The 27,588-nt window shown below is 44.2% G+C and overlaps 1 protein-coding gene across 4 annotated transcripts in view; it reads left to right on the plus strand.

Moving 5' to 3' along the window:
* ACTN2 (actinin alpha 2) overlaps positions 1-27,588 on the plus strand; it is a 73,045-nt gene that overhangs the window by 40,946 nt on the left and 4,511 nt on the right. For 2 of the 4 annotated variants that reach the window (XM_012738296.3, XM_075995497.1), the window contains 13 exons: positions 3,069-3,154; positions 4,587-4,679; positions 6,740-6,970; positions 9,515-9,662; positions 12,351-12,501; positions 15,923-16,031; positions 17,421-17,561; positions 20,090-20,272; positions 22,286-22,420; positions 23,309-23,488; positions 24,193-24,339; positions 26,115-26,180; positions 27,072-27,230. In XM_012738296.3, coding sequence (XP_012593750.1) covers positions 3,069-3,154; positions 4,587-4,679; positions 6,740-6,970; positions 9,515-9,662; positions 12,351-12,501; positions 15,923-16,031; positions 17,421-17,561; positions 20,090-20,272; positions 22,286-22,420; positions 23,309-23,488; positions 24,193-24,339; positions 26,115-26,180; positions 27,072-27,230 — 1,829 coding nt within the window. Of the gene's footprint in view, positions 1-1,860; positions 1,947-3,068; positions 3,155-4,586; positions 4,680-6,739; positions 6,971-9,514; positions 9,663-12,350; positions 12,502-15,922; positions 16,032-17,420; positions 17,562-20,089; positions 20,273-22,285; positions 22,421-23,308; positions 23,489-24,192; positions 24,340-26,114; positions 26,181-27,071; positions 27,231-27,588 lie in introns of all 4 variants that reach the window. The other 2 variants (XM_012738297.3, XM_075995498.1) reach the window with 1 other exon arrangement.

Here is a 27,588-nt window from a genome sequence, read left to right on the forward strand (position 1 = left end):
AAATTACCACAAACTGAGAGGCTTAAAACTACACAAATTTATTCTCTCCCTGTTCAAGACTTTAAGTCTGAAGTCAAGGAGTTGGCAAGGGCTCTAAACCTCTAGGGGAGGATCGTTCCTCACCTCTCTCTGCTTCTAGAAGCACCAGGCATTCTTTGGCTTTTGGCAGCATCAGTCCATTCTCTGCCTCCGTCTTCACAGGGCCTTTTTCCCTCTATGTCTGTCTCCACATATCTTCTCTTCTTATAAGGATACCAGGCCCCTTGATCAAGGGCCCTTCCTATGCCAGCATGACCTCGTCTTAACTTGATTATGTTTGCAAAGACCTTACTTCCAGATAAGGTCACCTTCACAGGTACCAGAGGTTAGGACTTAAACATATCTTCTTGGGAGATGCAAGATCTTTCAATTAGGATTCTATTAATAATTTTGCACACTTAACTAATTTAACTGTTTTATCAAGCATCTGTATTGTTGGGTGTTAAAACTTGAATACATTATTCAGAATTCGACTTACGGTTTCTCAAAAACTCTTTAGAAAGAGAAAGTCAACAAAACAGAAATGGGATTATAGAAAATTTCCTTTTTTTCTCTGTCCATCTGTCCTTTGTAATATTCATGTGGTCTCTCCTTTGACCTTTCCATGCAATAAATAACTACGCAGAGTTTTCTCACATTAATAGCCAGGATACAATAGAGAGGAGAAAATAGGCAACATTTAGTAAATTTATCTTCTGGTTTGTTAATGCCTCCCTAATGTCTTATATCTGAAGGTGTCAGGGTCACCGTCAGCATCACTCTGGCACTGCTAATGTTCTTTTCAGTTCTTTGGTTTTTCCTTAGTCTCTGCAGCCTGGTCTGGGTGTGTGCCGGTTCTGTTTATCCTTCCCGGCAAATGGATGCATTAGCACCGTGTTCATTTCTTCATCCGAGCGTTTTATTACTTTTCTTCATCTGTCTCTTTTAATGGCTCAGAAGATCGCTCACACACCGTATCATTACCTTTGTGGAGTCTGAGCTTGGCTGCCTTGGGTACGGAGCGCGCTGCAGTGCAACTACCCAACAGATCTGCCCTGCGTGTTCCCTCTTGCACGTTTGCTGCCTACGTTGGGGCTTAACCATCGCCACGGCACTGTATTAACATTTGCTTGTCTCTGCTGCTCTTTTATTGGAGCGTCAGGTCCAGGTCTCCTCTCCTCAGATCATTGGTGCCTCTCAGGGAGTCCTTGCCTCCTGCCCTGCGCCGTGGACCTCACTTTCTGCCATTTGTGTTGGTCTGTGAACCTTAAGTGGGGGTTTTCAAGTGACTGATTGGCCCCTCACCCATGAATTGTCACTTGTGGTAAAAACTGGTGAAACTCTTTCTCAACTTAACTATCTGTGATGCTTTTAACAGGTTATGAAAATCGTTTCCCTATTTCCCTCCGCAAACCATTTTTGAAGTGAGTGCTGGGGTTAGGTCTGTGGGCCCCCGTGTTCCGGGTGGACTTGCAAAGGGATCTCGTTGACCCCTGGGCCCTGCTTGTGTGTAGTGACAGAAAGTCCCCGGATGTGCCGTTGAGCACTGTCGTGTCGAGTTCTGAGGAGGCCCGATTCTGACCATGGATGGACCTTCCTTGCAGTTCAGGGCACTTCTGGCCCAGCCATGCAGTTCATTTATTTCCTTTGGCAGTTCTCAAGAGGGTACAGACAGTAATGACCTTGCAGGTGTGACTTCTTTGATTTAAGCCAAGATTTTAACAACATGACCATGCCGGGGTGAGGGGGGAGATTCATGACACTAACTTCTCTGAGGAAGTACTTAGCAGAAGCTTGCTGGTGTTAGAACGTCAAGCAGTTAACCTTCTTTTCTCCACACAGATTTAGTATACACTGCCAGACCCGATGAAAGAGTCCTAATGACTTATGTCTCCTGTTACTATCATGCTTTTGCTGGTGCACAGAAGGTGAGGAAGTACAACATGAGTCACCGCTCGCCCTTCACCTTCTGTGTCTTAATTTTTTTTCCCAATTGTTTTCCTCTTTTTTTTCCTCCTCCCTGCAGAGGAAGGAGACCCATCTGGTCTGAGGAAGCAGTCGTTTGTCTTTTTTAGTCTAGTTTTTTTTTTTTTGAAACTTACTTTCTGTTCATGCAGTGGCATGCTGTTCATGTTTGTTTTCCAGAAGGTTCCATAGAGATACACAACCCCACATCCTTTCTGTTAGTAGTCTCTGCAAACCCATTGACTAGGTTTCCCCATGAGGAATTACAAGAGACAGTTTTAACTTCATTCTGTCATGACCGACCGAGTTTATGAACAAAGTTAAAAAGCAATTTACAAAAAAAAAAAAAAAAATAGTGTTGCCAAGGTGGAGGAAGAGAAAAGATGTAGGTTCACGTGGTTCTGTTTTCTTTCTTCCTGTTGAGTATTTCAGCAATTAGGACAAAGAGTAGCAAGAGTCATCATTAAGCACAAGCCATGTGTACCCTTCTCTCTATATGTTTTGTCACTCTGGGTGATTTCTGTAAGCAAGCATTGTGGTAAGTATGTGTAGAAGGTGTTAAAAACGTACCCTCTCCAGTGAATTCCATCCGCACACAAGCCAGGGCAGGTTATAGAGCAGACGTCCCCAACAGCGATGAGGGTGGGGATGGAGACAGATAGCACAGTACCCCCCTGCTAGCATTCCCGCCACCTTCCAAGGTGACATTGAGCACTCCTGAGAGCAAGAGCACCAGACACCCTGGCACAGTCAAAGGACGAGAATCACACGGAAAAGGTTACAAGCTCTGGCCTGCAGCTGACGGGTTCCCACATGAACGAGTTGAATGTACTTTTAAAAACCCATCAAGCATCTGGGGAGAAAACAAACCCTCAGTTTGGTCATTAAGGAAACGTGCTGGTTCAAACCATTCCGTTCACAAATCATATCAATACTCAACGGTCTCCCTGAGGTTCAGCATCATGGGCCAGTGCAACACACAGAGAATTGGTCGGTGTAAACCAATTTGTTCTTTCCTTTGTTCCCCCTGGTCCTCCTCTTCGTCTGTGTGTGTCTGTGTCCTGTGTTATTTTCTCCCCCTTCAGACATTGTGAACACCCCCAAACCCGATGAAAGAGCCATCATGACGTACGTCTCTTGCTTCTACCACGCCTTTGCGGGCGCGGAGCAGGTACTCAACGCTTGTCCGTGCAGGCTGTCGTGTCGCTCTTCTGCGTCGGTTTTAGTTGCGTGTGCGTGTTGTGTAGCTGGGTGTGCGTCTGTGCGCTTCACATCTTTCCTTGGAATCTTTCTACGTGTTTTACAATAACGTAATGTGCCAAGTTCTAAACTGGTGAATACTGTTGTTTTTTAACAGCTTTAACTTTAGACAGTTCCTAACATGTTTTTATGTATTTTTTAAGATATTTCCTTTATTTCATTAGTAAATTGCGGAAAAAAACTTGTGCTTTAGAAGCGAGACAAAACAAATGTCATGAAAATTGAGCCTTGCACATTGAGCAGAAAAGGGGAAATTTGACAAGGAGAAGTGACTGCCTTTCTGATGCCGACCCCCCACTCATTCTTCCCCACGTAGGAACTGCCATCACTATTCAGTGACTTGTTCTAACGTATTTCAAGACGAATCTTATTTTCAGGGAAATAGTGAAAGGGATAACAGTGCTAGAACCTCAAAAAAAATTTACATTCCTCAAGATGAACAGCATGAAGGACAGTGTGAGAGAATGTCCCTCACCTCTCCACACACCTGCCAGGTTCTGCGTCTTGCCCCTTTTCGTACTTAGAGAATCTTGGTGGACTGGGTTGGGCAGAGTAGGTATGATTTCTGTGATTGCTTTAAAGATCATCACTAGGAAATAGTGGCCTGTTGAGGCCAATTAGGGCTTTAGAGTGAGTCTGGAACAGTCTGGAAGCCTAGACAGGCAAGTTTCTGTTCTTGTTCCATCAAATGATCATGATTCAAAGCAGTTTACTGCTGCTGGCCCAGGTTCCCCTGCACAAATGACAATAGAAAATAATTTATTGCCTCGGTGACTTCTCATGTAGGTTAAAACAAACTCAGCTCTGGGAAAGATCCATCTAGAAAGTTCTGTGTATTCATGTCAGGAGATAAGGGCTTCATTGAATTTAAGTGCAGTGATACACACACATATATATAAGGCTCAGTTGTTTTTGCTTAGATTTCCAAAGGCAAGTGTTACTTAGGGAGTTTCCTAGCCCACTGTCATGAGATCAGAGGAGAGTTCAGGTGGATGTTCAGAGACCCGAGACCTTGGTTTCCTTGACGTATATGTTTCTGTTACTAACTTGCTCGATGTTTTACAAAGCTTGTGTTTCAGACTAATGGTATCTCCCCGTTATTCCCTACAGTATAATCAGCCCGCCGTGTAAGTCTGTGTGAAAACTGTAAAAAAAAAAAAAAAGGTGTGAAATAATTCATAGTATTCAAAAGCCATGCCCTCGGTCTTCTCCCGCCCTAACCTAGACTCCGCGCCATTTACAGCACGCCATCTCCCTTGTCACCTCCCGTCCCCTGCCTTGTCCAGTTCTGTGTCTGCCTCCCCCGCGACAGAGCTGTCTTGTTTACCTATTGTGTTTTACAGGCCGAGACAGCAGCTAACAGGATATGTAAGGTTCTTGCTGTGAATCAAGAGAATGAGAGGCTGATGGAAGAATATGAGAGGCTAGCAAGTGAGGTAAAGGAAACTGGTGACCACAGCTCCATCCACACTCACCCAGGGGGTGAAAACGGATTGTCCGTGTTTTTTTTTTTTTTTTTTTTTTCTTTGCATTTTTCATCTCAGGCTGAAAGAAGGAAAATATAATTGATCTCCTAGGTCGTTCATCTTATAGCAACATAACTAACTCCTGGCACAAATGTAATCCCGATGGCCTTCCCAATGATCCCAAAGCAGAGAGGTGGTCTGCATGTTTGAAGATAGCAGAATGTGATTTCGTGCCCAGCTCTGCCCCCACCAGTTTTGGACACCCCTAGACAACATTGCATTACTTGGTTTATTTTCCCTGCTTCATTGGCCACTAACATCACATAGGGTACGGTCCATATTCAGCAGCCTTGCCGCACACAGTGATGAAGTGTCAGAGCAGCTTGGCCAGCCTGTTGTGAGGAGGTGGCTCAGCCTTGTGTGTCTTTATAAATATCTAGAGGGAAATCTGGGGAAGATAAAGCCCTCTGCCTTCCCAGGATATTTGAGCGCGAGTTTCTGTGGTGCCTTTCCACAGCTCTTCAGCCAGATTCTTGGTTAGAACAGCACTTCCCATGTTTTTTCTTTTTTCGTTCTTATAAATAGTAGCTAAGCATCTCCTCACTGCCTCGATACAAGGAGGAAAAACAATGTTGAGCTGAGTGAGGTCCATGGCCACATCCTCTCCAGATTGGACCCAAGCACAGTGACATATATCAAGGCCAAATAATTTTTGCTCTGACTTTTAATTTAGCTGATATTTGGTCCATACTGGGAAAAACATTAGGACACTTGGACTAAATCTGCCCAAGTAGTGGTTTATATATTAATGCAATCTAATGATACTGAGTTTATATTTTCATACTGCTGCTATGGAAAAATTCAATTTGGGTCCAGGTGAGGTGGCTCATACCTGTAATCTCAGCACTTTGGGACGCCAGGGATGGAGCATTACTTGAGGTCAGGAGTTCAAGACCAGCCTAGGTAACACAGCAAAACCCCATCCCTACAAAAAATTTTTTTAAATTAGCCAAGCATGATAGTGCACACCTGTAGTGCCAGCTACTTGGGAGGCTGAGGCAGAAAGATCCCCTGAGCCCAGGAGTTTGCGGCTGCAGTGACCTATGATGATGTCACTGCAGTCCAGCCTGGGTAACAAAGACCCCATCTCTAAAAAAGAGAAAAGAAAAATTCAGTTTGATAGCATTATAAACCTCACGGTTTAAAATGACCAGGACTGAAGGACAATGATCCTCAGTAATTCCAGTCTTGCTTTTCTTACTTGGTCCTTCATTTATCCTCCTACAACCCTTAGACTATAGATATATCACCATTTTAGCTATTTTTTACTCTAATCTGCTATCATTTTCCAAGTGTTCAGTAGGCATAAGTGTAAATGATGACCTTTTCAGTAGGCCATTTCTAAGACTTTGGTAGGAATTCAAGAGAAGAGGTGCATATTTTGTCCTTAAGAATTCACTAACATTTTCTCTTATATCATGCAGATTTACTTTAAAGCTATATGTTAAAATATACTTTGGTATTGAGTCAGTCCCAGGCTTACAATACATTTGTACAGTAAATAAATTCATTAGATTTAATCTTATTTTTTTAAAAAATGCATTGTAAGTTAAACCCACATTGCTAAATTTATTATAGTACATTTCCACCATGTCAGGATTTTTGGTTTTTTGGTTTTTTTTAATTTGAAAGCTCCATCCAGCATTTGTCTGCTAATGTCTGGTCCCTGAGTTTCTTGTAAATGTCACATTTTTGTAAAAAACGATTTTATGTGCTGACCTTAAGTTTTTGACCTGTGTATGGTACCTTTGGGATGATCACTGGCAGCATGGGTGGACACTGAAAATTTCATTCCTGCCATCGTGCACATAGGTGCCTTTCCCCTCCTTCAAGTCCAGGGGTATTGTGACCACATTTGAGTAATTTTAGGAACATTTGGTTAATCCGTTCCAAATTATCAGATGACTGTGTTTTTTAACTGGGAACAGTTCGCTAGTGTCTTCAGCAGTATCTTTGTGTTTTGGGAGCAGCTTTTGGAATGGATCCGCCGCACGATCCCCTGGCTTGAGAACCGGACTCCTGAGAAGACCATGCAAGCCATGCAGAAGAAGCTGGAGGACTTCCGGGATTACCGCCGGAAGCACAAGCCCCCCAAGGTGCAGGAGAAGTGCCAGCTAGAGATCAACTTCAACACGCTGCAGACCAAGCTGCGGATCAGCAACCGGCCCGCCTTCATGCCCTCAGAGGGCAAGATGGTCTCGGTGAGTGGAGAGAGCCAAGCCCTGGGGAAGCCTCTTTTTTTCCTAAAGGCTCTTGATCTGGGCCAGAAGGAGGCATTGGCATCTTGAATCTTTTCAGTTGTGCGAGTATAACTCTTTCCCTATCACTACTTCATTCTCGATACTTTTCTCCTGCCTACCATGCAGTCCTCGACTCTGTCACCATTGGTGTACGATGCCTCGTAAAGAGCAGGCCTTTAGCAAACGCTTGGTGAGTTGCCTCCTCTTCTTCTCCCCCTGCCTTCACCTTGCCTCATCTTCCCCCACCAGATCCGTCAACGTCAAGATCACGTACCCTCTCTTCCCTGCCCAGTTCACCTTCACAGGGTCTGAATCCTACATTTATCTCCCTCTCCTTTGTGTTATCTCTTTCTTCTCTACTGAATCATTCTCATTGGCAAACAAAAGTGGAGACCTATGACTCCATCTCTTCATAGCTACTGTCCTGTTTCTCAGCCTCCTTTTACAGCAAAACATCTTGAAAGAGTTCTTGGTGGTAGCAGGTCCCACTTCCTCACGGCTCACTTAATTCTTTTACCCTTCAACCTGCAGTGACCTGGCTCCTGTCCCCACTCCCATCCATGCTGTTCTTGGCACAGTTGATGGCATCTGTGTTGGCAATTTAATCATCATGTTTACTTTTATGTTCTCAGGAGCTTTGACCAGTTGCCTGTTGCCTCCTTCTTGAAACGCCTCTTGCTTGGGCCTCCTGTTTTCTTCCTTCCTTACCAGTTAGGCCTTCTCCATCTCTGCTTAAGGCCTTGCCTTCTCTCCCCATCTTTAGATGTTGGACCACTCCCCCCAGTCTTGGTGCTGGGCCCTCTTCCCTATCTTTACACCCTCCATGTGATCTCATCCCAGCCCAGCTTTAATTACCACCTAAATGTTGATGCCTCTCAAATCTTCCATCTCTAGCTTCGACATCTCCCCACGGTCCAGACTCTCATACCTGCTCAGATGCCTAAAGAGCATTTCAAGCCTAACGTATCCAAAAGAATCTTCCCACAGTTCCCCCTATCCTAGTAAGTCTGAGTCTTGGTCCCCAACCCCTGGGCCACAGGGCTCTGCCACCCCCTCCCCCAATCCTTGGAAATGTTGTCTTCCATGACACTCAGGAATGAGGGGGAACTGCTCAGCAGGAGCCAGCAAGGCTTGGCAGGTCCATTGCTCACGTCACTGCCTGAGCTCCACCCCCCTCATTTGTAGAAAAATCGTCTTCTATGAAACTGGTCCCTGGTACCAAAAAGGTTGGGGACCACCACTCTAAGTTGCCAAAGCCCCAAGCCCAGGTTTCATCCTCAATTCTTCCCTTTCTGTCGCTTTCTTATGTCCAGTTCTTCAGCCCGTCCCATTGGCTCCTCCTCCAGAAGATCTTAAATAAATACCCATAACACCCCTCTCTGCCTCCACTGCCCTCGGCCTGTGCAGAGCCACCGTTCTCTCTCCTTGCGCCCTCCACTGGCTCTCCTCTTTCTTTTGTCTTCTAAAATTCATCCCCCACACAGCAGCCTCTGTCGTCTTTCAGAAATACGAATCAGATTTTGTTTCCTTTCTTCACAAAGCCCTTCAGTGACTTCTCAAAGTCTTTGGAGTAAGATCGAGGTTCGGTACCCTGGCCTGTAAGGTCCTACATGATCTGACACTGCCTTGCCCTCCTCCCTTGCTGATCACACTCTTGCTGCTGGGCCCCAGCTCGCCGTGCCACTGCCATGCTGGCCACTGCCACACTGGCCACGGCCACACCTGTGTCCTCCTTCTCACACGCCTGGGGCATCGCTTCCTCGGGTCTTTGAGCTGGTTCCCTCACCCAGGAGCGCTGGCTCCCCAGTTCTTCTCCTAACTGGATCTTCCTGTCGTGGAGGTCTCAGCTCAAATGCCACCTCCTCGGAGAGGGGTCTTCTCTTAGGTAACCTGCCGAAAGGGACCACCGCCTCGGGGCTCTTGGTATCCCTTGAGCCTGTTTTGTTTTTCTTTCACAGCGTTTATCACTTTCCAAAATGAACTTGCTTAATTGCTTATTTATTGTCTGTCTCTCCCTCGACAATCATGAAAGCCGGGTCAGGCAGGGAACTTTCTAGGTGTTGCTTACTCTTAAAAGGCTTCTCACTAGGGCCTGGTGGCTGCAGATGCCCAGCAGGTAGTTACTGGAGGCTGCCTGGCTGACTCATCCCAGTCAGTCGCTGAATAAGAGCTGTTTTGAATTGAGTCACTTTGAGGCTTTTACCTTCATAAAGCCAGAAAATGTGAACCCTCTTTGTCCACATCTGGAGAAGTGTCAGGTTTGCTGATGATAACAACGATATTGGTTTTAAAAGCTTCCGGTGATAATTAAGACATTTGTGGAGCCCAAATTGTTGAGTGGTTAAATGGTTATTTGCGGGGTGGGGGGGGGGGGTGGGGGGGGTGGCAAGGAAAAGAAAACAAAAGCAAAAACACCATCGATCCCATAGCAGAGGGATTTATAGAAGAAGCCCAAGAAGCCAGAGTGTGACGAATGTGCCTTCACTTGTCCTTGAACCACCCCAGGACATTGCTGGTGCCTGGCAGAGGCTGGAGCAGGCGGAGAAGGGTTACGAGGAATGGTTACTCAATGAGATCCGGAGACTGGAGCGCTTGGAGCACCTTGCTGAGAAGTTTAGGCAGAAAGCCTCCACGCACGAGACCTGGGCTTACGGTAAGTAGACGGGACTCAGATTAGGTTTTTGAAAAACCAGAGTTGAGCTGTGCATAGAGCCACGATGCGTCGGTACTAACTCTGTCCCTAATGTCTGTGACACCGTGGACGTGTCTTCACCTTCCTCTGCTCTTTTTTCAGTGCTAAATTTCTTCAAGAGGTAAGCACGGACATTTATTTTCTAATCAAGCAGATCATTTATTTCTTCACAAAATGGCACCCAAAATGTGTTCGTCACGCACGTACTTAATGCTTGTTCTTCTTCTGTCCTTTTTTGTTTGATTCCACAAGTATCTGTTTATTCCCTAACTGTGGGTCAGACAGCCTGGCCCAGCCACTAGCTTCTGCTAGAAGAATTCCTATTAAATGCCATAAAGTAACATCCTACTTAGAAAATCTAAGTGGGGCCCGGTGTGGTGGCCCACACCTGTAATCTTAGCACTCTGGGAGGCTGAGGCAGGAGGATTGCTTGAGCTCAAGAGTTTGAGGTTGCAGTGAGCTGTGATTATGCCACTGCACTCTACTTAGGATGACAGAGTAAAACTCTGTCTCAAAAAAAAAAAGGGAAAATCTGAATGGAAATCTGAATGGAAAGAAAGAACGCAAAGTATCATTTTCTGTAATCTAATTATCTAACTTCTTTATTTCACTCACATCCTTTTGGGCCTTACACATACTTGTTTCCATAGCCATGGTAAGATGGTCTTTTTTTAGGGGGAAGGGCTGTCTACTGGACTAAATAGTCCTTCTTGCTGAGGTAGAAGAATAAAATATTCACCCCATCATATAATAATCTGTTTTGAGGGAGGTTGGGGAGGTTTCCCCTTATTTTTTGGTTCCCCTTTGCTTTTTTATTGCTTGATTTTTGATATTGCATAGACAGGTAGGTATAGGTGTGGGTACTGGAGCCAGGTGGGTTGGGGTCCCAGGTCTGGCACTTAGTAGCTGTGTGCCTAGGACGAGGTCTTAACCTGTCAGTGCTGCAGTTTCTTCCTCTTCAAAATGGCAATAACACTAATACCTCACTCATAAGGTTTTTATGAATGTTTAACACATTAACTGCCATGTGAGTTGTATTTAACTCACACCAGTTTTGAGCCCAGGGCCTTGTGAAGCATATGTAACTCACACATCTCTTTATCTTGGGAGCCACTTGAACTATTTTTCAAGTTGCATATAACTCACACAGAAAACAATAAAAAATAACAAAATTTTCATTAAATCAGAAAGAATCATTTTGTTTTCAAAGTTTTTATTCTATTTTCATAATAAAACTCTGTGGCCCCAAGGAAAAAAATTTTTTTCCTAGCGTGGCAGTCAGTGTGTTAATTCATATTTATGAGGCCTTTAAAGTAGTATCTGGCACACAGTAAGTGTTACATTGCTATCATTAAATGTATGAACATTTGCTTTCCATTTCCAACTTTACAGAATTAAATTTCTTTCTTTCTTTTTTTTTTTTTTTTTTTTTTTTGAGACAGAGTCTCACTCTGTTGCCTAGGCTAGAGTGAGTGTCGTGGCGTCAGCCTAGCTCACAGCAACCTCAATCTCCTAGACTCAAGCGATCCTCCTGCCTCAGCCTCCCGAGTAGCTGAGGGCATGTGCCACCATGCCCAGCTAATTTTTTCTCTATATATTAGTTGGCCAATTAATTTATTTCTCTTTATAGTAGAGACGGGGTCTCGCTCTTGCTCAGGCTGGTTTCGAACTCCTGACCTTGAGCAGTCCGCCCACCTCGGCCTCCCAGAGTGCTAGGATTACAGGTGTGAGCCACTGCACCCGGCCTCTTTTTTTTTTTTTTTTTTTGAGACAGGGTCTCCCTCTGTCACACTGGGTAGAGTGCAGTGGCGCGATCATAGCTCACTGCAACCTTGAACTCATGGGCTTAAGCGATCCTTCTGCCTCATCCTCTTGAGTAAATGGGGCTTGCGTCACCATACCCAGCTAATTTTTCTGTATTTTTTTTTAGTAGAGATGGGGTCTCACTCCTGCTCAGGCTGATCTCAAACTCCTGACCTCAAGTGATCTTCAGCCTCCCAGAGTGCTAGGATTACAGGCATGAGCCACCTTGCTGGGCCTAGAATTAAATTCCTAATGGTCTTTAGCTAGGGAATAAATGCAGATCCAGTTAAAACCACAGCAGTTGCTAGATTTAAGCAGTAGTTAAGGAGAGATAAAAGGAGGTTCAGAGAGGAAAATATCTAATATTTATTATTAGGAAAAACAAAATACAGGTTACATTTAACCACACAAAAAACAGTTTTTTTTTTAAAAGAATTGGGGCAGGGTGGAACCCGTGGGTAGGCAAATAGAGCACAGGTGTTTTATCTGAGCATCCCCTGTAGCTCGTGGGAACGAATAATTACTAACTTAACTGAGCATCACCCTGGAGAATCAGATGCTTGTTATTTAGAACGATGAAGAATACAGACTTGTCTTTTTGAATGCCCTCAGCTCTCCCCCAGCCCTGCTTTTACTTGCAGACAGGAGTTTTCAGAACAGAGGGCCGGGGCATCATGAGACAGTAGCGCCCTGAATTCCATGAAACCCTCCCTGCACCTTCCGTCCTGCGCTCTTGGCCGCCTCCCCCTGGTTCTTTGGCATCTCGGTGGTCCCAGGGAACGTGGCTGGCGCGAAGCCTCCGCCGTGTGGTCAGCGTGCTCACGCGTGCTCGCCGCACCTTTGCAGGCAAGGAGCAGATCCTGCTGCAGAAGGACTACGAGTCGGCGTCGCTGACCGAGCTGCGGGCGCTGCTGCGCAAGCACGAGGCGTTCGAGAGCGACCTGGCGGCGCACCAGGACCGCGTGGAGCAGATCGCCGCCATCGCGCAGGAGCTCAAGTACGTGCGGCACGCGGGTGCTCCCTGGGGGCTCCGAGGGCCCCACGGAGAGGGGCGAGGGAGGCTGTGGCGCCCTGTGCCACATGCCCAGAGAACCAAACTGGAGCACGCTGCCATGGGGTTCTTGTTTTTTTTAAATACATAAACAGACTTTGGCTTTGGCTTTTGGTTGTGGTATTGTCCCTGTGCCCTTCTGTCCAGCAGCACCTTAACCCCAGGTAGGCAGCTCTGCTTCGGACCGCTGGGGCCCAGAAAGCTACCAGGGGCCTGGCCCAGCCCAGGTGCAGAAGGCGGAACCTGAAGCCTGTCGGGAAACCAGCACAACACAGAGGTCGCCAGCTCACCTTTTCCTTGGGATGCTAGGGCCCTGCCTTTCTTTATCATTTAATTAGCGCTGTTTCATTTTCATGCTTTTTGTTTTATGGGAAGAATTAGCAGGGTGCTGATGGAAGCCAGGCGGGGTGGAGCACTGAGTGGACGGTCTTGGTCCCTGCTCTGTGCCCCGCGAGCTGGGGAATGTGGCCGCCTGCAGGGAGAGGGGCCTCCACACAGCGTTTCTGAGCTTTTTAAAGGCTTTTTTTCCCTTTTGATAAATACAAACTTTTATGCCCTACTCCTTTCCATCCCCCCCAATTATAATCACTGATACATCTGCAGAATTTTTAGAGCCTGTCACATAATGGTAACTTTAAAAATTAAATAAAAATTATTTCAATATATTAATTTTAAATCTCCCATGTTCCTCACTTTTGACTAGATTAAACCCCTTCGTTAATAGATGGGCCTATTTAAGAGCATCCTATGTTTCAGTCTTGTCCCTATAAACTCTTAATTCTTTGTGGTCTTCATATCCAATTTGTGCACTATATTCATGGTCTTTCTGTGGTCTTACTCCTCATACTTCTTGAATGGTGTTTTTTTTTTTTTTATCACTCATTAAGTTACAAATAAAATAAGTGGATGAAAAGAAACTCAAGCTACTTAGTGCTCTATAATAGCTCCCGTGAGTAATTTGGAATGGTTTTCAGTATTGCCCATAAAATTTAAGTAATAATTGTATATTATTGTTAGTAGTATTATTCTTGCTATCCCCAGTGCCCTATTTCTTCACACAGTCAAAAGATGAACCAGAGGCCGGGAGTGGTGGCTCGCGCCTGTAATCCTAGCACTCTGGGAGGCCGAGGCGGGAGGATCATTTGAGCTCAAAAGTTCGAGACCAGCCTGAGCAAGAGTGAGACGCCATCTCTACTAAAAATAGAAAGAAATTATCTGGATAACTAAATATATATATATAATAGCCAGTCATGGTGGCGCATGGCTGTAGTCCCAGCTACTCGGGAGGCTGAGGCAATAAGATCGCTTGAGCCCAAGAGTTTGAAGTTGCTGTGAGCTAGGCTGATGCCATGGCCCTCTAGCCCGGGCAACAGAGTGAGACTCTGTCTCAAAAAAAAAAAAAAAAAAAAAGAGAGAGAGAGAGATGAACCACATCTAGAATTTAAGTCTATGCTCATCTTACTGCTATTAACACCCTTTTCCTTTTTTACCTGTCCTCAAATAATAAATTAAACTTTTTATGCAGTTCTCAAAGTGCATAAAAATAGGCACAGTTACACAAACGCTCACTCCTTGAAAGCAGATACGTGTAGCACCATTGCTTCTCAATGAGAGGGAAGAGAGAAAAGTTACACACTTCCAGTAATCTTGGGGCGTGAGCGCTGGTGTCTCCCTTATGGAGCAGTAGAAGGATTCCTAGGTTTTTGCTTTTGGAGAAGTCTTTCTTCCCTTTAATATTTGCATTTTGATGAGGCATAGGCTTTTGGTTTTGTATTCAGAGCTGTGAAAACTGCTGGTGTGTTTTGGTTGGACTTTTATTATTATTTTTGGTCATACCAAATAAGCACAAGAATCTTGTTGGCCTTAGTCTAGTGAAGAGTGTTTGTATGTAGAAAACTGCTGCTTGCTCTTGAGAACCGGATGACCTTTAATGAGGTGACAGAGAGCTTCTTATCCACTGGAAGAACACTCAGATAACAACCATTTGTAACAGAAGCAGTAAAATTCAATAAGCACGAGTTAATATTATTCAAGGGGGGGAAAAAACCCAAGCAATGAACAACCACTGCCTTAATTTAAGGTTGAAAAAAGAAGTAAACAAAACTAAGCCTCAAAGAAATGGCTTTTGTAGGGGAGGAGGGGACTTTCTGAAAGCTGTCTCATCCTGGACTCTTGTTGAAGAAGTCTCCTGAAGATGTTTTCAAACCTCCATGATCTCGCTTTCCGTCTTAACCAAAGGGTGATATAGTTTCATACAGGATTCTAACTTTTTATCCCTGGAGATACTAGGTTAACCTTCTAAGCAAGAATATTCTTTAATGGTAAGTTCAAATGACTTCATCTCACAAAGGTCCCAGGTAGGATCCCTAGACAGAGCTGATGAGGAAAAAGAAATATTTAGCAAGAAATCATTTAGTTCTTGCTTGTCTCATTAGTGGCGTGAGACAAGTCAGAACCTCTCTGCCCCTATGTGGAAGGGCTCTCTGTTCTGCCCCATTGCAGAAGTCCCTGCGTGCTAGATAAAGTCACAGCTGCCCTCTGCAGCTGATGCTCCGCCCAGTGTGAGGCTGCGTGCCCTCAGAGAGGAGCTGAGGACACAGCCTGCTGCAATCTGACACTTTCCCTCCCCCTTGACTCATTTCAACTTTCCAGTCACTGTGGCTACAGCCTGGCGCAGGACTGTCCTTCAGGTCAGATAGTTGGCTTCACTTACCGGTACATTGCCACTTAAAAATAATGCTCTCTGGGGGCCTTTCCAAGAAATCGAAGGGAGAAAAAGTTAGCTTGAGGCATTAAGAAGAAAGTGATTCTCTCCATTTAGAAATCTGTTGGCCAGCCAGAGTTTTATGAATTCCTCTTGTTAATTTATCTGAGAAGAGGGTGTTTGCAATAGTAATTAACAAAACCCTGAGATACCCTGCCAATTCTCAATTCTCTGTCAGTTATATATATATATATTTTCTTTTTTTTTTTTTAAATAAAAGGGTCTTGCTCTGTCACCCAGGCTAGAGTGCAGTGGTGTCCTCGTAGCTCACTGCAACCTCAAACTGCTGGGCTCAAGCAATCCTCCTGCCTCAGCCTCCCGAGTTGCTGGGACTACAGTCACATGCCACCACACCTGTCTAATTTTTCTATTTTTCATAGAAATGGGGTCTCACTCTTGCTCAAGCTGATCTTAAACTCCTGGCCTCAAGCAGTCCTCCCACCTCAGCCTCCCAAAGGGCTAGGATTACAGGCGTGAGCCACTGTGCCTGGCTTTTTTTTTTTTTTTTTTTTTTTTTAACTTTTCTGTTTCTTTTGAGCCCATGTTCATTTTCCCTCATATCATCTGGAAAAGTTAATCTTTCTTTATTTTCACTTTTAATAGTGAACTGGACTATCATGACGCTGTGAATGTCAATGATCGGTGCCAGAAAATCTGTGACCAGTGGGACAGATTGGGAACGCTTACTCAGAAGAGGAGAGAAGCCCTAGAGGTGAAGTCTTGAAGCCACCTGTTGACATGAAACCTTTAATTAAGTCTCTGGTGTTAGTTTTCTATTTTTCTGTGCTGTTAAACAGATTGTCTAGTGAAAAGAACCTCTTTAGAAAATATGATTCCTACAGATGATATTGGGCAGAAAAAAAAAAAAGAAACTATGAAATGCAGGAGAGGGAAATGGAAGGTTGGTAGCTTTGTGCTACAGTTTATCCATATAGCAGTGAAATATACTTTTGAATTTTAAAAAATCCAGGGGTGTGAGATTAAGGTATAAACCCACTTTGTATCAAGCAGTACTTACAGGGAATTTCCAAAAGTCCTACTGTGTGAGTAAACTGAGCTGTGATGGAGTCAGGAAATCAGGAAGAACCTAACCTGAGAGGTGCCAAAGGAAACATGACAACAAATGTTAAAATGAGGAAAAGTTGATATGGAACAGAATTGGGATGAGCTAACCTTATCTAAGCATAAGACTTGATAAATGGCAGCAAGTAGCTGGTGTTTAACTATACCTAATCATTTCCATCTAAGGAAGACTACAGTGTGAAGGAAAGAAGTGATTTGCCAGTTTCCTGAGTCTTTCCACCCTGACTCTGATGAAACTTTTAAAATATGTGATATCAGGCTTCCCAAATGCCAAATGGCTATTACATATCTGCCTATAGAAGGAAATATTGAGAGGGAGGAAGGACAGGCATGTAACAGAAAGAGTATAAAACATTTTAGAACAGGAGAGAAAGATGAATCTATTCATGGCAGACTCACAGATGGGGAAGGCTTTCCCTGTCTGCTCTTCACTGTCTCTGCCATAGGAAATAAGCACAGGTTCATTCTCTGTTGCCTGAAGCCTTGTGCTTTCATGTGGCCAGAAAGGCAAGAGACGGTCTCTGTGCTAAATCCTGAATGAGGATTTGAGAACATTAAACTGTAGTTCTTTCTGTCTTCACTTAGGTAGGTGACTTTGGGAAAGGCACACTGTTGACTACCCCATGTGGAAGATGCCCTGAATTTTCTGTCATCTGGCATGGTTAGAGTGTTGGGTCTTCTAACTTACAAAGGTGTGCTGTAGCTGAAAGCAAGTTACCACGTGCCACATGTGGGTTCTCAGCTTTCAGAAAAGTAGCATGTAGTGAAGTGCTTTAGGTACTTTAAAAACAAACCTACTCTGGCTGTTATTAAATCCTTCTTTAATTCAGAAAGCACTGCAGAGACCTACAGGGCTCAGCCTAACCATTTGAGTGTAGGAAAATCTTGGGAGACACATGCTAATGTGATTAATAAAGTGTCAGATAAAAGTTTATTGGTGTGGAATACATACTTACATTTTAAGTGAATTTTTTTATTGGCCTATGCTAATGCTTGCTTCCATTTAAATAATCTTCAGAGAACTGAGAAATTGCTAGAAACCATCGATCAGCTTCACCTGGAGTTTGCCAAGAGAGCAGCTCCTTTCAACAATTGGATGGAGGGTGCCATGGAGGATCTGCAAGACATGTTTATTGTCCATAGCATTGAGGAGATCCAGGTAATTGAACCCTAATTCTAACACTTATGCATTAGAAATGAGTTATCATTTAAACCTAGAGTTCTGTTATTTGGTTTTGTTTTGTTTTTTTAAACTAAGAAACATGTGGCTAGAAAGCCCAAATTACCCTTTGTACCCAAGCTTAAAAACATTTACCACTCTTGGCTGGGCACCGTGGCTTACACCTGTAATCCTAGCACTCTGAGAGGCCAAGGCAGGAGGATCACTTGAGGTCAGGAGTTCAAAACCAGCCTGAGCAAAAGTGAGATCCCATCTCTACAAAACATAGAAAAAATTAGCTGGGCAACTAATAATAGAAACAAAAAATTAGCCGGGCATGGTGGTGCATGCCTGTAGTCCCAGCTACTCAGGAGGCCGATGCAGGATTGCTTGAGCCCAGGAGTTTGAGGTTGCAGTGAGCTAGGCTGATGCCACCGTACTCACTCTAGTCCAGACAACAAAGGGAGACTCTGTCTCAAAAAAAAAAAAGTTTACCACTCTTTGTTGCAAACAGGTGAACATCAATCAAATAATGGTGAATATATCTAAAAGGGTCTGTTCTTTAACAAAGAATGCTAGATTATTGAGCAAAATAGACATACATGCTCTTGGAGTTATTCATGGAAAGTTATCAGAGTATTGGCTGCCGAGTTAACTACTTTGCAAATGTGCACATAATACTGTTTATTTAGAGCTACAGAGTTTTGCCAGATCATAAAACATAAGAAATCACAAATCAGCACCTACCTTCTGCCTGCCACCAATCCAAAATGTTCTGCTTATAATTTCTTCTGAAACTTCAAAGTTTTAATCAAGACTTCTAAGTGGCCAGGCGTGGTGGCTCACGCCTGTAATCCTAGCTCTCTGGGAGGCTGAGGCGGGAGGATTGCTCAAGGTCAGGAGTTCAAAACCAGCCTGAGCAAGAGCGAGACCTGGTCTCTACTAAAAATAGAAAGAAATCAATTGGATAACTAAAAATATATAGAAAAAATTAGCCGAGCATGATGGTGCATGCATGTAGTCCCAGCTACTCGGGAGGCTGAGGCAGGAGTATCACCTGAGCCCAGGAGTATGATGTTGCTGTGAGCTAGGCTGATGCCACAGCACTCTAGCTGGGGCAACATAGTGAGACTCTGTCCGAATGAATGAATGAATGAATGAATCTATCTACTTTTTTTTTTTTTTTTTTTTTTTTTTTTTTTTTTTGAGACAGAGTCTCACTTTGTTGCCCAGGCTAGAGTGAGTGCCGTGCCGTCAGCCTGGCTCACAGCAACCTCAATCTCCGGGGCTCAGCGATCCTACTGCCTCAGCCTCCCGAGTAGCTGGGACTACAGGCATGCCCGGCTAATTTTTTTGTATATATATTTTTAGTTGGTCAATTAATTTATTTCTATATTTGGTAGAGATGGGGTCTCGCTCAGGCTGGTTTCAAACTCCTGACCTTGATCAATCAGCCCGCCTCGGGCTCCCAAAGTGCTAGGATTACAGGCGTGAGCCACCACGCCTGGCCTCTATCTATCTATCTTCTAAGTGGCGATATTAGGGAGGAAAGTTACTCTCAGACAGTTGGAACCCAGTTTATTTAGAGACACTTACAGTAAGTTTGATGTATAATAGAATAAAAAGAGAAAATTCTTTTTTCTATAAAATAGATACATCATCAAAAAGAATCTAAAGGTTGGGATTTTAATCCATGCCTCCCTGCCAGGAAGCAGTCTAGAAGGGTTCAGGGGAAAGAAATTACTTCCATGAACATCGAAGTTGTCTTCTGGAAGAAGCTTTGATGGCAGTTAAGCACAAGCTAATAGCCCAAAATCATTTATTTTTGGAATAAGTGAGGCCTCTAAATGTGCTTTGGAGATCACACTGTTTGCAAGGAAACAAATTCTTGAAAGGTCTGTTGGCGACTGATCTGTTGGAACAACTAAATAGAACAGTGAGAACAGCAAAGAGAACAAGGAGCTTCACACTCATAGGTGGTCAATGAGGCAGGGGGACAGCTGGACTTACAGAGTGGCTGTCTTATACGTTAGGGTCAAAAAATAGGTTTGATAAGTGGGAAAGAGTTGGTTTCTGTGACCTTTTCTGTTGAGGAGTAGGAAATGTTCTTTCTGGTTGTCTTTAAGTATAAAGGCAGCAAATATTAGGTGCTTTTTGTAGGACTATGGAAATAACACTGGCCATTAGAAAGCGCAGCTAGGTTCTATTCATTAGCAGAAAGTAAGGCCTAAACAATAGCTGGGGATCAGAAATAATGAAAGAAAACATGATTTAAAAAAAATTATTTATGGAAGACTCTGGAATAGCCATCAATGAAATAAATAGTCATGTTATCTTTTTTCCATCTTCAAGGAACTTGACTTTTGTGCACCAAAGAGTTTTTCTAAAACATCTAGAATTTGGTTCCCTCCAAGATTCCTGCAATTAGAAGGCAGGATATTCCTTCTGTGTGCAGAAGGGAACATTGAAGTCTGTGAAATGAAAACCCAAGTCAGATCGGATTTTCCCCACTTGTGTCTTTGGTGTAGAGTTTGATCACGGCCCACGAGCAGTTCAAGGCCACATTGCCCGAGGCGGACGGGGAGCGGCAGTCTATCCTGGCCATCCAGAACGAGGTGGAGAAGGTGATTCAGAGCTACAACATCAGAATCAGCTCGAGCAACCCGTACAGCACTGTCACCATGGATGAGATCCGGACCAAGTGGGACAAGGTGTGCATCTGAGGGCATTCTTGAAGCGGAGGTCAAGGGAAGAGGTTAACACCCTGGGCACTTAGGGTGATGGCCTGAGTTTGCATTGTGATCTGGATTTTCCTTCCTACCGGATTTCACAGATGAAATGTGTTAAACTCTTAAGAGCCATTCAACAGCTTCTGCAGTTTGTGGGGAAAGAAAGTAGAGATTATTTTTCTTAAAGAAAAATCGTACAAATGTTGACAAAATCAGTACAAATTATGATACTAATACCATAAGGGAAATTATTTTTAAAACCCCAGCTGGAAATTTGGTGCTATCAGCTTACCTATAGTACTACTTTTAAAGAATTTTTAGAATATGAGATAGACATGTCCCAAATGTATATGAATTTTAAATGCAGAAAAATTGCTTAGAAAACTACATCTGGGGAATGAGAAGTATTCCTACTAACTTGCTGCCTTTTAAATTCTGGGAAACTGTCCACAAATTTAATTATAGTCAAAATGGGGTCATTTGAGTCCTTTTGTCTCATCCTTAAGAGAAATTTCTCTTCATGGTTGAAATTATAGCACAATTAGTCATCTCAGTATGCTAATACACAGTCTTTGAGGAATAAGTCCACCATGCGGAATTGAAGTGACTTACTATAAAACACACATGAAACAAGTTAGTTATAAACAGTGCAAAAAAGAAAAATAGGTAGGGGAAAAAAGGGAACATTTATCTGAGAGACAGTAATTAGTTAGTGCACCTGAACTTCAAATTACCTCTGGTCTTCCTGACAGCCAGTGTCAGAAAGGAAAGAAACATGCTGAGCTAATCAGTTTTCTTGGAAAAAATAAAAATGGAAATACATCATTTCTTGACGTGATAACAAACCTTTCTCCCATTAGTAAGTTATAAAGCAAATAGATTTTTGTAAAAGGGACACTAGAATAATGCCTTTAGCCACAGTTTTGCAGATGATACCAAAAAAGGATTTTTGAAATAGCTTTTCTTTTTCTTGTCACTTCAAAGAGAGGTGAGGCGTGGCACTGTAATTCACAAAAGGAATGGAGAGCAGGTTCTTTACTTTTATGTGTCATGAACCCCTTGGGCAGTCTGGGGAAGCCTTTGAGTCTCTTCTGATCATGATATTTGTAAACTCATAAAAATATTTAAGAATACAAAGGAAACAAATTATATTAAAATGCAATTATTAAAAATTTTTAGAAGTTGGGATATAGTAATGGACGTGGTTCATTGTTAACACATCTCAAACCAAGACCTGACAGCAAGTCTAGTAATTTTGTGGTAGCGCTGAGTATGCAAGAGTCAGGTGATAACTGTAATGTTACACAGAGTGTCTGTGATTTCTGCTGTGATAGAGTTACAGGGACTGCTAAATACTGCTGCAGATTGGCTGCCCACATTCATAATCAAAAGGAAATGGTAACTTTCAGTAGAGATGGTGAAAATAAAGATGTCGGTGTTCCCCTCATCCAAGTTCACAAATCCTCTGCATTCTGCACCCAGCACCCACAGTGTGTTGGTGCTACAAAGCCAAGAGCCCGTGGCTAGAGGACTGACTGGTTACTGTCCCTGGTGCAGGTTCCTAAATACCCTTCTACTCTTCTGGTCTTTCAGTAGGCACTCAGTGGCACTAGGTGGCAGTCAAAGCTAGATTGATAGCCAGGCATGGTGGCCTGTGCCTGTAGTCCTGGCTGCTCAGGAGGCTGAGGCAGGAGGATCGCTTGAGCCCAGAAATTCAAGGCTGCAGTGAGCCAGGGTGATGCCAACCTGGGCAACAGAATGAAACCAACCTTGCCTCTTAAAAAAAAAAAAAAACAGCCAGATTGAGCTATCTAGTCCCTTAAGCAGGGACTCCTGTTCCCCTTCTTTTCACCACCCACCTTCTCCCCTCCCCTCTCCCTTCCTCCTCACCCTCTCCACTCCCACCCCTGCTCCTTGGACTGTTACCGCATCCTGTGGTCATTCTTGTGTGACCAAAGCTGGCCTCTGATCCCTGTTGTCCTTGGGCCCTGACAGGTGAAGCAGCTGGTGCCCATCCGCGATCAGTCCCTGCAGGAGGAGCTGGCTCGCCAGCACGCTAACGAGCGTCTGAGGCGCCAGTTTGCGGCACAGGCCAATGCCATCGGGCCGTGGATCCAGAACAAGATGGAGGTAGGTCAGCGCCCTTCCAAGAGCTGGCCTTGCCAGCCCCGCCACAAGTCCCTTCGCTGATGCGGCAGTGACACCTTTTACACTGCAGTTTCTGGCCACCCCAACTCAGTCATCTGAGAGCACCATGCCGTTACTTGTCACTTGTGGCTTTATCTTTTCAGCCCTTGGGCTGCTGTGGGTGTGCACCCAGGCACAGTATAGAGTGCAGGGAGGGACGCCAGGGGGCGAAAATGTTCAAGTTCTCGGCTCTTGGCCTCTGCAGGACCTAAATTTAAACCATCCATCCCTGAGGAGAAGGATGTGTGAAGACCCACAAGTACTTTGCATTTGCATAACTTTTAAGCGAAAGTGGTCTTCAGTTAGCACTGATGTCTGGGTACATTTGATGACCAAGGACAGCCAGGAAGCATTTTTTTGGCCTACTTACTTCTCACCCCACCTCCCTTTTGGTGATAAAATACTAACTTTTATCTGAAGGGGGAGAACATCTACAAATAAAAGAAATTCTTCTGATGGAGGACCCCCGGTGGTCTTCACTCTGTGTGGCAGCTCCGGCCACGCAGCCCACCACCGGCCTCCCCCAGAACAGCGCAGCCCTGCCCGAGGGGGTTTCCCACGGACATCCAGAAGGCTGAAAGGACTCACTTCCCACCCCTCTTGCTTTTCTGTTTTGGGTCTTGGTTAGCTTTGTTCCCAGTCACTAGACAGGCTAGAACTAGACCTTGCTTTGTCCTGTGATCCTACCTGTGTCCCACTTCATCTGAGAAAAGGGAGCCACGGGACCTTGGCCTCGGCCTGATGCCGGCGGTGGCCGAGCATTTGAAGCGGAGTCAGGACTGACGCCTCCCGCCGAGGCCCCTCATTCTGTTTCTCTCACCCACCCATCAGGAGATTGCCCGGAGCTCCATCCAGATCACAGGAGCCCTGGAAGACCAGATGAACCAGCTGAAGCAGTACGAGCACAACATCATCAACTACAAGAACAACATCGACAAGCTGGAGGGAGACCACCAGCTCATCCAGGAGGCCCTCGTCTTCGACAACAAGCACACGAATTACACCATGGAGGTACGGCAGCCAGACTGGCCTGTGTCGCTTTTGTTTTATCCCATTGTGACCATGCCGCCTCCTCAGGGTGTTCTCTTCACCCACTTGTCTCTCTCTGTTCCTGTTAAGTCCTACAAATGTGAAAGTTAGGGATCTTTGGGGCTTCCCAGTCACTGTGTGTGGAAAAGCTTTGCGACCTCTATTGAGCTCTGTATGATAGTTGTCAGTGGTAGCAGCGATGACATGGTAATTATTATCACCACCAATGCGAATTCATTACGCTTCTTCAGAGAGAGTACCTGAAACTGGACTGTTGCATTTCTACCAGTTTGGTAGAAATGCAACAATCTACCAGTTTGGTAGAAATGCAATCAATCTACCAAATTGATCCCTCTGGGTGCCCGCAGTTATAACCAGGGCCACACTTGCTACTTGGTAAATGGAAAAATACTTTTAGTGACAAGTAAGACTATAGACATAGTATATTTAAACTACAAAGTGCCAGTTGTCTCTATTAGAATCCTTGTCTCCCTTCTGAGTACTTCCCAGTGCAGAATCCTGCAAAAAAATGACAAAGTTGAATTTTTTTTTTAAACGTAGGGCAATTTGTCACAAACCCTATTTATAGTAGGCCCTTTGAGTTGACTCTCCTGTTATGAACGTGAAGAGGCAAAGCCGACATGCCGGAGAAAGCTAGAGCTGACCCTCCCCTTTGCCCTTGGCAGCACATTCGCGTCGGGTGGGAACTGCTGCTGACGACCATCGCCAGGACGATCAACGAGGTGGAGACCCAGATCCTGATGAGGGATGCGAAGGGCATCACCCAGGAGCAGATGAACGAGTTCAGAGCCTCCTTCAACCACTTCGACAGGGTACCGCTCTCTGCTTGTCTGAAGGGCGGTAGTGGGCACATCGGACAGGGTGTCCAAAATAATCCACATGCTTTCCTTTTAAGTCTCAGTGCCCCAACAAGTTTACAGGGAAACAAGATGATTGATGGCAAAGGAAAATAGCCACCGCAATGAAGTATCCTAAGCTCTGATGCTGTTCCAGGGGACCCAGGTCTAGGTCTGTGTGACGTCTCATGCAGATCCTAAGTGAGAATGCATTTGTAGTCGCTCTCAAAGCTTGCTTCGTTGTAAGTGAAAGTGTTTCCTCAACAAAATGTGGTTGTTGGATTTAGGTCATTTTCCAAAGACTGAAAGACAAACCTCTGATGTACTTTAACCTCTGATGTATACCTAAGTAGCTGTTAGGTAAAGCACCTGATGATAATTTAACCTACTCTTTCGACACGTAAATCTCAGTTTTCTGTTTTAATTAACAAAACTGGTTCCTGATATGTTTTGAGGAAATGCACCAACAAAATGGTGATAATTTTAATAGTAAAGACATAAAAAGTTAAATACTGGCCTGGCATGGTGGCTCACGCCTGTAACTCCAGCACTCTGGGAGGCCAAAGCAGGAGAATCGCTTGAGGCCAGGAGTTCAAGACCAGCCTGGGCAACATAGGGAGACCCAGTCCCTACAAAAAGAAATTAGCTAGTGACACAGACTAAGGCTGCAGCATTTGCACAAGAAAGGGTGCGTTCCCCTTCCCTGATGGCCTGGGAGGCCAGGCTGACTTGATGGGCAGACACAATGCTAGTCCCCACTCAGAATTTCAGATGTACTGAAATTCCACCATGGGGTTCTCAGCCTGGAGGGTTATGGACTGTTCTTAACACTAGGGGGCTGGCTCTCTAGGAGGACTGGCCCTAACATACATACCCCCAAACCCCAAAGAGGGGAAGAGATATTTATTTAGGGGAAAACGTTTGGAGGGGAAGAAGAATTTATTAATAAAGAAATCTTTAACTTTGAAAAAAAATTAGCTGGGTGTTAGGGTGTGTGTCTGTAGTCTTAGCTACTCAAGAGGCTGAGGCAGAAGGATCTCTTGAGCTCAAGAGTTCAAGCCTGCAGTGAGCTATGATTGCACCACTGCACTCCAGCCTAGGTGACAGAGCAAGATCCTGTTTCTAAAAAAATTTTTTTAATTAAAAAAAAATTAAGTACTGCTTTAAACATACTGAGAATCGTTGCTTTCCCTTTGTTTGAACTGTAAAAACACATTTATCTCTGGGGGAATTTTACAAAGATGACTTCCCAGGGCCAGGGAGAGCTTCATCATCTCTGTTACGGTATGTTCTGTCATCAGTAGGTGGCAGTAGCGAGCTCCCAGCTAGTTCCTTTTGCTGCTTTGTGGAATGTGTCATTTTTATTTTTGTCTGTTTTTTACCCTTTCTCTTTTTTTTCCTTCTTTTTTTTTTTTTTTTTTTTTTTCTCTGAGACAGAGTCTTGTTCTGTCATCTGGGCTAAAGTTCAGTGGTATCATCATAGCTCACTACAACCTCAAACTCCTGGGCTCAAGCCATCCTCCCACCTTGGCCTCCTGAAGTGCTAGGATTACAGGTGTGAGTCACCAAGCCTGGCCTCTTTTCCCTTTCTAAGGAACTATTTTGTGACGTCCTTGTGTTGGCTTCATTTTTCCTGTACGACCTTGGCAGAGCTCAGAGTGCCCCTCTCTCACCAGATTTTCCTGCAGTTGGTCAAACAGAGCCCATCTTGCCTCTCTCTCACCTTCCCTGTTCTTTGCATTTGTCAACAGAGGAAGAATGGGCTGATGGATCATGAGGATTTCAGAGCCTGCCTGATCTCCATGGGCTATGATTTGGTAAGACAGAAGTTTGATATTTTAGTAAGATTTGATTTTTTTTTTTTTGAGCTTGGATTTATATGACAGGAAATGATTAGCTCAAAGTAAAGTTTGGGATTGGTTTGTTTTCATTATATAGGATAATATTTTTTGAAGGTCTGACCATTATTTATATAAAAACAATTTCACAGAGCCAGAATATATATTTTTATTTAGTAATTGGTCAGATTTTTTTCTAGTAAAGGAAATGAGAATATAGGCTATCTTGATGATTTTTTAAACAGCTTTATTGAGATATAATTCACACACTACAGGTCACCCACTTAAAGGGTTCACTTCAGTGGCTTTTAGTATCTTGATGATTTTTAAAGTGCTTTTTTCCTCTGATATTTTAAAAGATAAAAAATGTTTAGTAATAAATCAGCTAAGAACAACTTACGTTTCCCCATGGTCCCACACTTCTCTGTGACTTATTAATGTGTATTTCGAACATGACCTGCTTTGATTTCCTTCAGAACTTTCAAATAAAGTCATGAGAGCCTAAACTGCCTTCTATTTATGGATATCGCTTTTCTCAGTTATAATCTGAGAAAAGGGCCCCCCCTCTGGCTTTGACCTACTCTTCCATAATGATGGTATGTGATGTCCTCCATGAAGGCCACCAGGGGTCAAGAGAGGGCAGAATTCTGACATTCAGGGGCCTGTGGCTTGATGCTACAGCAGCTTTTAAAATTGTTTGGTGGCAATAAACCCATGAGGGGAATCTCTTCCAAAGGCCGAAGGGAACGGCAGGTTGTGCTTCAGTTTTCAAACATGGAGGACTTTGCATGTGAGTAGGGAAAGAATGGGAATGGCACTGTCGAGAGCTGTGGACTGTGTAAGCACATGGTCTTTTCCACCTCGCCTCAGGGTGAAGCCGAATTTGCCCGTATTATGACCCTGGTTGATCCCAATGGACAAGGCACGGTCACCTTCCAGTCCTTCATTGACTTCATGACTAGAGAGACCGGCGACACTGACACCGCGGAGCAGGTCATCGCCTCCTTCCGAATCCTGGCTTCTGATAAGGTCTGCGTGGACAGATTCTCTTCTGCTTTACCGTGGTCCACCACACCATTCGAACAACAAAAAGCAGCAGTGTTGTCCATTAAAACCATTTTTATACTGGTGCCTTTTGTACAATGTCAGCACTGAATTTATTTGGAAAGCAGCACAGAGACATAACGATGACGAGAACAGAGAACACACAGCATCCCATTGCTGGCATTTGTGCCTGGGCCTCACTCACATCATACCGAGTTTTTATAGAAGGGACAGTAGTGTATGTTTTCAATCCCATTTCACATTCTGGGTTGGTAGCAGTGACTCGGAATAAACCATGCAATTCAGATACTATGGAACTGGGAACCTTCTCCTAAGGATTAAA

The sequence above is a fragment of the Microcebus murinus genome, chromosome 19 (assembly GCF_040939455.1).
Source record: "Microcebus murinus isolate Inina chromosome 19, M.murinus_Inina_mat1.0, whole genome shotgun sequence".
NCBI classification, from domain to species: domain Eukaryota; kingdom Metazoa; phylum Chordata; class Mammalia; order Primates; family Cheirogaleidae; genus Microcebus; species Microcebus murinus.